The 11,517-nt window shown below is 38.6% G+C and overlaps 1 protein-coding gene across 3 annotated transcripts; it reads right to left on the bottom strand.

Annotated features, from left to right (window-relative positions):
- Nucleotides 1–1,149: 1,149 nt before the first annotated feature.
- Nucleotides 1,150–10,029, bottom strand: DNAAF4 (dynein axonemal assembly factor 4). 3 transcript variants are annotated; one of them, XM_030498340.1, is made up of 9 exons: nt 9,878–10,029; nt 8,446–8,593; nt 7,969–8,102; nt 6,765–7,005; nt 5,863–6,008; nt 5,113–5,222; nt 4,398–4,551; nt 3,416–3,521; nt 1,150–2,088 (listed from the first exon to the last, which is right to left on the bottom strand). In XM_030498340.1, the coding sequence occupies exons 1-9, from the start codon at nt 9,914–9,916 to the stop codon at nt 1,979–1,981; spliced, it is 1,188 nt and encodes a 395-aa protein (XP_030354200.1). In that variant the 5' UTR covers nt 9,917–10,029; the 3' UTR covers nt 1,150–1,978. The 3 variants fall into 3 exon arrangements, with proteins under 3 accessions (XP_030354200.1, XP_030354199.1, XP_030354201.1); XM_030498339.1 differs by lacking the exon at nt 9,878–10,029 and adding an exon at nt 9,143–9,355; XM_030498341.1 differs by lacking the exon at nt 9,878–10,029 and adding an exon at nt 9,143–9,212 and having other exon boundaries at nt 8,446–8,565.
- Between the last annotated feature and the right edge of the window lie 1,488 nt (nt 10,030–11,517).

The raw sequence follows: 11,517 nt of genomic DNA on the forward strand, positions 1-11,517 counted from the left end.
AGGCAAAAGCCGTGCACACAAGCAAAGCAAAATAAGGAATTCATTCACCACTTCCCATGGGCAGGCAGGTGTTCCGCCATCTCCAGGAAAGCCGGGCTCCTGCACACCTAATGGTTACTTGGAACAACAAACATCATCACTCTGAACATCCCCCCCTTCCTTTTTCTCCCACCTTTGTATGCCAATCATGATGCCTTATGGTATGGGATATCCCTTGGGTCAGTCAGGATCAGCTGTCCTGGCTGTGTCACCTCCCAGCTTCCTGTGCACCCCCAGCCTAGTCACTGGTGGGGTGAGAAGCAGGAAAGGCCTTGACACTGTGCAAGCACTGCTCAGCAATAACTAAAACATCCCGGTGTTATCAACACTGTTTCCAGTACAGCTCCGAAGCAGAGCCCCGTACCAGCTACTGTGAAGAAAATTAACTCAATCCCTGCCAAACAAAAAAAGCTGTGTTTTGGCAAGTAAACCATTACACTCAACTGAGGCACTAACATTCCTGCACTGCCCTCCTTCCAACTACTATTAAAAAAAGGATTTTCACCCTCTTCCATTGCAATGCATTAGGTACCTGCAGGAAAGAAGGAACAGCAGCTACTGCAGACATTTCAGACTCACCTCAGCACTCCTCTCAAGGCTCTAAAGTAAAGCAACTGGAAGCAGTGCCTGCCAAATCCTCCCTGATCCGAGAGTATAAAATCTGCACAGAATAACATATATCTGCATAAAAAATATTTTCTTTTAAGGACAAAAATCAGTCACACGTGGTGTTCAGGACACGGACTGATGTGGAAAATTCACAAGTCTGCTAGAACTGCTACCGAAAGAGCGTAGTTGACATGGTCACAATTTGGATAGAATGCCTAACAAAACAGAACCACTCAAGCCCAGTGCTTCAGGTTGTCACAGTAATACAAATGCTAAAGCACATACATATAGACAATACAATTCTGTACTACATTTTTCCACTACCCAAAACAACAGGTGCTGGACTTTAAAACACAGTGTCACACCTCATGTCATTACAGCATTTGTAAGCTCACCAGGATGGTTCCTTTTTTGAGAATCTTTAATCACACCAGTGTTCCTGAGATACTGGCCAATGTCAACAGAGTACAAATTAAAATAACAGCTCAAGAAAAATACGTATTCTTATGCAAATAACAATGGGTTTTATTTAGAAGATGCTTTACAGCTACACCATAAGATTACTAACTGTAGTAGGATGAAAGAAGCAAGTCATTGATTTATCACAGGATTAATTTACTGCTACACTACAATACAATGCTACGGATTTATGATTTTTCCACTTACCTCGTTTGGTCAGTCCAAACAAATGTTTCCAAATAGTCTGAAAATACCCAATGTATATTACTTAATGTTAAAAAGAACATTCTGCACTACATAAAATCTACCTCTATGCTTTCAGGTAGAGGTTTGCCAAATTAGATGCCAGAGTATCTAAATTCACTGTCTTAGTTTCAGATGTGCCAAACACTATGAACAATGAGAAAAGAGGAAAGCAGATAACCACAACCATAAAACACACACCTGTTTTAGCCTTGGTGGAGAACAGAAAGATAAGAAGTTAACAGGTGTTGACTATACAGAGATACTGAAGTTGTTTCAAAACTCACTGTCTAGATTCAGTAGATATTTCCAGACAAATATTTCATTTAGTTATAAGTAACTTTAAATCAAGTACCAAAAGCATGTTTTAGTATTCAACCCACCAATATTTCACAGAAAGCAAAAATGACAACTTTGTATCAAAATGATATAAAATATATGTAATCATATTTGTTATAATACTATACTTTCCAGAAAATAGTAATTCATATAGCCAATCTTTTACCAATTCTGTAGGTGTTCTGCGTGAAACAGAAAAATGTCCAGTTAACAACAGATTAAGAGAACTAAGATTCCTTCTGATGCCCTTAAAAGGCACCTCTGCCAAAAGTACCTTTTTTTTTTTAAATTAAGAATCTGGTGGTGTTCCTTGAATCAGGTGTCGAATCTTCTCAGCATCTTTTTCTATAGTTCTATTTTTAGGATCAATCTTGAGAGCTGCTTCATAATCCTGGAGACCTAATACAGATACATTAATAAGAATGTCAATCAATAACACAAGAGCATCCTCTTTAGCAACTAACCAGAAATAAGTGCTCCCTACTCATATGCAGAAATGACACCAGGTTTAACTTCTGACAGTAAATAAATTTATATTTTGTTTATACTATCTTCAAAACATTTTAGTGGAAACACTCTACTACATAAACATTTTCAGGTACTGAAACACAAAAACAGAGCCTTTTCATTCACATATACACACATATATATACACACACATGCACATGAGGGAAGTGTTCAAAAGTCTTCTGCAGAGGAGAGAAAAAACGAATGACAGATGGAAAGTGCATGAAAACAAGAAATAAAAGACATGAACTGTGAATACTAGAGCTTGGGCAGGGATAAAGCAAACCCTAAGTACAGGAAGTAAAATAAAGGTTTCCAAGTGCAAATGAAGCTGTAAGGGAATGACAAAGTGATTCATAGGTAGAAAAAAGTAACCAGTGGGAAAAGGTTAGTATTTCACTCCTGACATTTGGAACATTCTTCACTTTCTACTTTCTATCAACTTCCACTTTTTGTAACTGTTTGCCTTACAAAACTAAACTGATACTCTCAGAGAGCACAGTAAGGACACTTAATTCAAGTGTTTTCACACAAATCACACATACTTGATGAAATATTTTGCTGACCAATAAGGGTTTCATGCATCATTTTACCAAGGTATGTCACTAAGCACTTCACAAGCAAATATTTTAGAAATACTTCAGGTTATCTTAAGTTAATTTGTTCTATATTTGGAAATACTGTAAATAAAATCTCAAAACCAATAAACCATGGATTCATGAATAGCAAAATTAGAGCAACCTAGTTTCATATCAGTTTGCATCCTACATTTCACTGCCTCCCAGTGCAAATATCTCATCTCTGACCTCTCATTCATTCTTCAATAACACCTTCCACAGCCACCAAGCTGCTATGGTCAATAGTTGGCCATTCTGCACAAAGACTGACTCATGAGACCAAACTGAGGATACACAACTCGCTAAACTCCTCAATGCAAAAACTAGTTTATACTCCTTAAATTAGGAGTACAATCAATTTTTTCAAAACTTCTAAAGATTTTTCAAGTTGAATTGCAATTAGCCAATAAATAATCTTTAATAAATTAAAAAGTAAAGAATGTGGTATAAAGGTTCACAACGAAGAGACCTGCATTGTATAGGCCTCCTTTAACAACTGTCCTGAAAAAAATAAAGGTGTGAGCAGCCTCACTGAGCTAATTAGAATTACTTATGTGTCATTATAAATTCACATGCATGTTTACACAAAATCGAGGTCTTGCCTTCAGTATATAATTCCAGCTGACAAAACGCTGTTCCACGTCTCACATATGCTTTTACTCGAGCATTCTCATTATCAGGAACAGGTGGTGTCAACAGTTCTAGTGCCTTTACAAATAAAAACACATTTAGAGGTAGATTTTCTGTAAGTTTGGTTTTTTCTCATTTACACACCCTTCTTTCACCTAATTACTATGATTATACAGTAACATAATAACTATTCAAATAGAAAATAACTATGCAGATTTAACTACACGGCTTGTGAATCTAGTCATTAAGATTTGTATCTGTTACCCCACAGTTTGCTAAATAAGAGTTTCATTGCCACGGCTAAAAATTGACAAATACTGTGTTAAATGTTTATTACAGTCAAATAATGTATTCTGTTTTTCATACATGATATTACATACCCAGAAAAAAAAAAAAGGCAGCTCTAAAAAAGCTGCCTTTTTTGTAGTAGTAGTAGTTACTGGGAAAAAAACCCACGTTTTGAGCCTCAAGTAGTTCAAAATTAGTTAAAAAACCAATATTTTAAAAAAATAATAATTCTGGGAAAACTTTTTCCAAACTATTCAGGTGCCACTTAAGATCACTCCTCTCTCATTGCATAAATAATGGCTGCTAAAATACCACGATAATGCAGCCCTTCTTTAAAAACCACTGGTTTGTTTGGGGTTTCTTTTAGGTATCCTCCTCCTCACCACCACCTTTTTTATGTTCTTCCCACAAAACGAAGAACACCACAACATAATACAAACGGTATGTCTCTATATTTTCATCTTTTTCTGCTTAAAGTTGTCTTTTTTTTTCCAAGTGTATATACTGCTAAAATATTGTACCCGTAAAGAAACATGTATTGAGTCAACATAAGGCCATTCTTCCCAAGTACTTGGAAGCACGGTTTGGGGTTTTGAAATGCAATTATCACAGTAATAAATCACAACCATGTATAAGATGACAGTCTGAGAACCTATGTATTTATACCTTAGAGGAATCTTCAATAGCTTTATGTAGATTTCTCAGTTTAAGGTGGCAGGCAGCACGATTCAGATACAGCAGGGGAAGCTTATTGTTTAGCCGCACTGCGAGGTTATAGGCATTTACAGCTGCAAGATAGTTTCCCGTTGCAAACATTTTGCTAAGTATAAAACAAAAAGTGAAACATACTCTTTAAACAAGGTGATAAATCACAAAATAAATACCTACTTATTGTTACAATTAATTTTCAAAAATTTGAAGTTTTAGCAGCTTTTCCTAGGAAATGGCCATTTATAGCCTTTTCTGAGAACAATGTAGCTGCAGTTCAGTCTAATGTGATGCTGACAATATAGCATATAGAGACACAAAGTCATTGCTTGGAGACAATCAAAGAACACTAAGAAGAACAGTAAGAAGAACAGTAAGAGGTGGACACATGTAGGCAGAGGCAGGACTAATCTTGAAAGCCGTGTATCTGATTATCAAACCTTGCACATCCAACCAAAAATACATATTGTGTGTTCACAATGATTTTGTCCATCATGAGCTGCAGCAATTAAGTCTCATGACTTTATCAGATTCAAACCCCATAAGCTGTCAACAAATTATCTACTTATGCAGACATTCACCACCTGTGTCTAGGAAAAATAGAAAATATCAAGACTAAATAATAGACACAGACTATATCACTAATTTAAATATATTTTCAAATCTAACTCACTTTCCTTTGTCCTTTAACCAATCTGGATTCTTCTCCTCTTCTTTTAAATCTCCCAGCTCAGACAAATCAGCACTTATTGTTCTTCGAGCTTCTGCTTGTTTACGTAGCCACTGTAAATATACAACGTGCAAGTAATTTCTGAAGCAAAATTCAAATCCAAAAGAGAATTTTGCTTTCCTCTCTTAACTCACTCCCATCAAAAGAACTCTATTTGCCACATAATTTGAACAGAGAGAAATCTTTCATAATGTCAGATGTGAAAAACTTCCAATTTTCTCCAAATATTTTATTACCATGTAAGAAGCAGCATTACTGCATCACTAATACATTTTTGTTTGCTTGTTTGTTTTGGAACTTCCGAAATAACTCTTTGTGTTCACTCAGTAGAGCACAAAAGACCTAACTGTGAGCATCTTTTTAAGAAGACAGAACTTAAAGAACCTTAAATACAAGAGTTAAGGCATTCCAAATTTTGTACTTCAAGGAATTAAATTCATACTGCTGTCTTTTTTTTTCCCCCTCCCAAAAAAGGGAACATGCCATTTATTAATCTGCACAATCACATGATTGGTGAAAATATTTTTTTATATAAAAGTGTTTCTTGAAATCTAAATTTATTAAGGCTGTCTTCCTTGGAAGATAAGAATACTGGGCATGGTTATCATCTTTGTCACCTTGCTTAACACATGATAAGTAATTCACCTTGGAAGACAGCAGAAGCATCGTGCTAAACCAGGGAGCAATCCTTACCTCCTCCTCTTCTGCAACGCGAGATTCTCGCAGAGCTGTCGGAAAAACTCGTGATGTAAAGTTGATTTTAATTGTAGCAGCAGATCGAGGAGCTGGTAACTGTTCCTCCTTTAAGTTTTCTGAAAACATACTATAGGAACCATGACCTGTGAAGAGAATTGGAGTACTGGAAATGAAAATTGGAGCAAAAGAGATTTCTCTGGTTTTCTACCAAAGTCCAAAGCACACCTAATTCAGAAATTCTGAGCATTAGAACTAAACCTTGAATAGCTTGAGAAAGGTTTAGACTTGTTCTTTTGAAGGGAAGGTTCAAAAAATGTTTGTTCTTGCCGTGTCATGCCATCTATTTACTGGCTACGTTGTCTGTCACAAATGAAATTAAACTCCTCTTACACCACTCTCTATGTCACTTCCATGATTCTTTGACAGGGCAACTGCAAGAGCTAAAACTAACCTTACCAAAACAAACAAAACAACCAAAAATTCAATACTTTCTGTTGTTTTAATTCCCTGAATTGGGTCTGTGTGGGGCCAAGATGTGGGATAGAGAGAGTGAAAGGAGATTGCATGTTTCGACGAAAACCAGCAGTTAGGTTACTTTGGGTAACATGAATTCCACCCTCCAAAAGCCTGCATTACATGATCAGAAAGGCTTTCTGGTTTACTTTTCTAAAGCTTAGAAGAAAACCTGCCCTTGTATTTCTAAAGGCTTAAATAAGAGCTAAGAACTCAAATGCTTTAGCTCAATAAATTACCTGAAAATGAAGACACTAAAATAACTGCAAACTAAGAGAATTAGATCAGTATGGGGGAGACAAAGATAAATGGTGAATTAGAAACATCTAGGAATAAAGCTATACCCACACTTTAAAGAATGATAAAATACACTTTAGTATGACAACCTTTAGTAGGTTTGGGTCTGGTTTCAGAAGTTCCTTCATTACAAATCCTAGTTTTATTCATGTTTTCCTTTTTCCTCTCCTTTAATTGCTCTACTTCTTGATGTAGCTCCCCTCTTTTTTGTACCCTTTTTTGTTTCTCAGCATCTTCTTGCTGTTTTTTCCATAACTCCAACTCCTTAGTGACCTTCTGTCTCTCCTTTTCTTTCAGATCTTCAATTCTTTTTCTTTCTGCTTCTTCTAGCTGTTTGAATGATAAACCTGAGATATGTAACATCTGCTAATAATAAGATGACCAAGTAAAAGTTACCATTATTTTCCCAGTTTCATATCCTAAGCATAGTGTCATCATTGATGTGATTGTACAAACAGCATTATGGAAGACACTTAAAAATGACTGGGAGAGTAAATACTTCCAATTAGTTTTTAAAAGTCGTATCTCTTAACTGTTACTACCACTACTAAGGTATGACCCAGAAACACTCAGAAATAAGATTGACTTTAAACAGTGAAAATCCTAGCCATATTCCAAGGAGGATCTCTGGCATATACAGAAATGTAAAATATATAGCTTGATTTTAATACACTATTTCTTATTTCTCCTCTTTCTGCAGTTCATTTTGGTCCAAATTGCATATGCAATCTTAAAATTTGATTGTATACTTTAAAAAGATCCTTTTGAACACAAATGGAGTGATCAGGCTTTTTATGTACACTAAAATTTTGAAAACTGCATCTTAAGGTACACATATAACACAGAACACTAAAGTACACAACACAGAAGGCAATGAACAGCAAGTCTGACATAAAATATAACAATGAATAAGTAAGATTAAAAAAAAAAAAATCAGTATTTTTGACAGTGCTAAATGACTTAACATTTGTGCTTATGCAAAGGCCACAAAAGATTAGTTTTGCCACACGACTGCAGTCTCCTTCAACTGACAAAAATCTGAGCTCCTCGCCAAAAATTTTCATTAGTATTAGTAATGGAAAATTGCAACTTCTATGTATTTTTTTCTGTATATTTTTTATATTTGCTAATAGATATCGTTTTAAGTACAAAGAAATAACAAGGTTCACCACCACTGTAATAAAAATGAGTACTTCTCATCTTTTTTAAGGTACAATTAACCAAGAAGCTGCCACATTATCACTTGGTAATAGTTTACATGTATGTGTCTTGCAAATGCCCTTCTAAGCTTACCTTCATCGTGGCCTCCAAAGCATACTTTTTGTGTTCCTGTTTTGTAACTTTTTTTGCTTCTGTCTCTTCTTTTGCCTTTTCATGGGCTTTTAGAACAGCATTCTCTCTTAGATACTGCAGTTTTTCCTTGTTATCTTAAAAACAAATAAAAACTATTTTAATAATTTAGGCCTGAAGTTCTACTGTTATGTACCATGTTCATAAACCCAGGATTCCTTTTGCTGCTTTGTCTGGGAAAAGGCAACATGGTTCAAATTCCACAAAGCAGTAAATTTTACAAGAAACACCATTTTGTTTTGTGCATACTACACCCAGTAGTTGTTCTTTTTCTGTTTTCATATACTATTTTTAACAATGAACAAGGTTTAACTTAGCGGATATCTAGCAGCAGTTTTACATTGCTTATTATGGTTTGTAAAGTCTTGGCACACTTTGGGTTTCTTACGCACAATCTACTGTTCACAGTAGAGAACCTACCATTTTCTATAGTCAGGGAATCCCACATGGCCTCTTCTTTTTTATACAAAGTGAAGAAAATGACTCCATTTCCAATCTTCGCTGTGCTATTTGTTTCATCAATAGGAGCATATAAAATGGCTTCAAATAAAAAGGGAGGGATGCTTACCTATAAAAGTATAATTAATTTGTACTGATATTTACAATTTTTAATTAAATCTCGCATATTCAAAATACTGAGTACGAGCACACAGTAAACCTCAAGAAACACATGATATTGACACAACTACTTTACTTAGTATCCAGTACGGAGGTTATATATTTTATTAGAACAGGTAAAAGAGATTGAAAAAGCTGGTTCTTCTGCAACAGAAAATTTCAAATTTACAGTTATTATTCATAATATAAGCAGATGTGTATAACTCAGGCCATTTATGAGTGAAAAGGCAGCTGGCGCCTACTGAGTAGCAAGAGCATTAGTACAGAGAACAATCAGTGGTAAAGCCATTCTCTCCGGTAGGATAGATATTTAACAGTCTGCAGCAAAAAGGAGATTACAGATTAACTATTATAAAAGATTATAAACTTGACAGCGCTGTCCTGGTGCTTTTTAACAGTGCTATGAAATAACACCAAGGCACAGGCCCATGGGCGCAACACATGTCAAGCAGCAACGCTTCACGACAGAAGGCCCGTGAGAGGAGCGGGGCCGCCCCACCTTCAGGTACTGGTCAGTGCAGAAGATGTTGGCGGGGGTGACCCGGACGCCGCGCAACGGCAGCGAGAGGTACACGGCGGAGCGGGTCTGCCGCCAGCTGTACTCCCGCAGCCACACCGGCATGGCGGCCCTGTTGCTACGGCCGCCCCGCCGTTGCTAGGGGCGACAGAGCTACCGATGCTCCCCAAGAGCACGTCCGGGTCCTTCAGCACCGCCCCGGAAGGCGCCGGCCCCAGCCAATGGCGGTGTTGCGGTGCGCCGGGACAGCCCCGCGCCGGCACCGCGGTCCTGGCGGGGGCTCCGGAGCCCCATAGTTCCCTTCCCCGCTGCTGCCGAGAAGCACGGCGGCACTACCGCGACCCGCACCGCGCCCGCCCGGCGGTGCCGCGGCGCCCCGGTGCAGGAGCAGCCCCGCCGGGGAGCGCCGGCCGCTGCCAGCCCGGCTGCTAACGGCGGCGGCCCAGGGCAGCCGCGGCTCCCATCCCGCCTGCCGCGCCCGGTACGGAGCCAGGCGCGCAGCCAGGGCGCCCGTGATGGGCGACAAGGGCGGGTGCACCCGCGGCAGCGAGGGAAGGGCTCTTCCCCGCGAGTCCCGATCACGGTTCACAGCAAGCACCGTCCCCGGGGCTCGACGGGGCAGCAGGAATCTCAGTCCACACACGGTGTTTGGGTCTTCTGAAACTTGGCGAGGTTCGCTGACAGAAGCGCCACCGCAGGCACCGGCCCGTGACTTACCCGGACACCGCGCGCAGAAAGCGCTCTTCTGGTTTTCATCACTCGCACCTAAGCAGAGTAGAAAGGAATGCAGCTCTTACCATCCAAATGCACTTCCATAAAGAGACAAAGTGTTATTAGCTTGAGAATTCGTGGTAAAAAACTATTAAAAGCTGAGGACTGATTTAGCAATACACTGAAACTCCCAGATGTCCTCTAAAGTACTCGGCAGCTCCATGCTATTGCCTCCCCATATTGTCTATTTTGCTCTCTTTGCCAAACACTCAGGAGATAATTTGCGCGTTGTTGCTCAACCCCCTCTCAACCAACCAGTAACACTGTATCTGCCAAAATAAAGTCTAGTACATGGAAAGCAACTGCGTCTGGGGAATATGGGTTGAAAGGCAAGCCAAACACATTCGGATAAACATTCAGGTATGGTTGAAGTTCCTCAGAAGTATAAATTACTTGGAATTATTTGGGGGGAAAAAAACCAAACCAAACCAAACCAACAACCAAAAAAAAAAAAAAAAAAACAACCCACAAAAAACCAAAAACACAAAAAAAAAAACCCCAAACATCCAGAATAAAAAACCTAACCTCAAGTTTTCCCCTTTTCATACTTTTAAAATACGACCAAGAAAAGTTGAGTTTAACATTGCACACATTAGCCAAGATTTTTGATGTGTATCACTGAAGATTTAGATGTTCTATCTATATTCCAAAGCAATGTTCAAATGGTAGTGGTTACTACTAAGTAGTGTGTATATATATATATAAAAAAAATACATATATAAAGTATTTATCATGGAGGTTTAAAACTTTTTCAGAGCAAGAAATCCATTGTAACTGATACAATTTCTGGATTATTCTCCACCCTTACTCACCCATGTCAATATAATGTGGGTGAATGCTTGCAGGGACTGGTATCTGACAACTGAATTAAATTCCTCATTCCAAGAGCATTCAAAGGTGCAAGAGGGAAGAGATGTAACTGAAGGTCAAAATGCTGTAGGTATTTTTGGCACATGTGACCTTTTTTTTTTAAACCTTGCATGATCCATCTTTTCAGTCTTACCTTAGGGTGTGCACCGTGGCAAAAGGAGCCTTGCCATCAGCTGCAGATGAGACTTCTGTCGCTTATAGCTCTGAAGCCAGACCTAAACCAGGACGTCTCCATGAACAGACTGCAATCAGTCTAAGAAACTGTAAGAGAAAATAAAAAAAGTAAATAAAAGCTGAGGAAAGATTCTGCCTGTGAGAACAAACCTCCTGCTGTTTGTTTTAAACCTGCCTCGTGTTACCTTCAGTTAATATCACTTAGTTGTCTGTATTGCAAGACAAATTTCAGGCAAGTGCAGACAAAGACGAAACGAGGAAGTTCTCAACATCCCTTCAGTGCCATTCAGGTTTTTTACAGACCATTCTCTACTCAAAGAGATGCTTTCCTAGAGAGCCTCTTGCCTCACATTTCTTTCACATAGCTTTACCTTTGCTGACCCCTGAGGCTTTCCCAGTTCTACTATATTGAAAACAGAGAGGCGAAAGCTGCACACAGTGGTCAAAATCCTATTTGCCTGCTTCCTACTTGAAGTAATGGAAGAGTTGGGGGTTGGAAGGGATAAGTGTTTTGTTTTAGATCAGGGTGTTCTAATAGCAGT

The sequence above is a fragment of the Strigops habroptila genome, chromosome 9 (assembly GCF_004027225.2).
Source record: "Strigops habroptila isolate Jane chromosome 9, bStrHab1.2.pri, whole genome shotgun sequence".
In the NCBI taxonomy this organism is placed as follows: Eukaryota; Metazoa; Chordata; class Aves; order Psittaciformes; family Psittacidae; genus Strigops; species Strigops habroptila.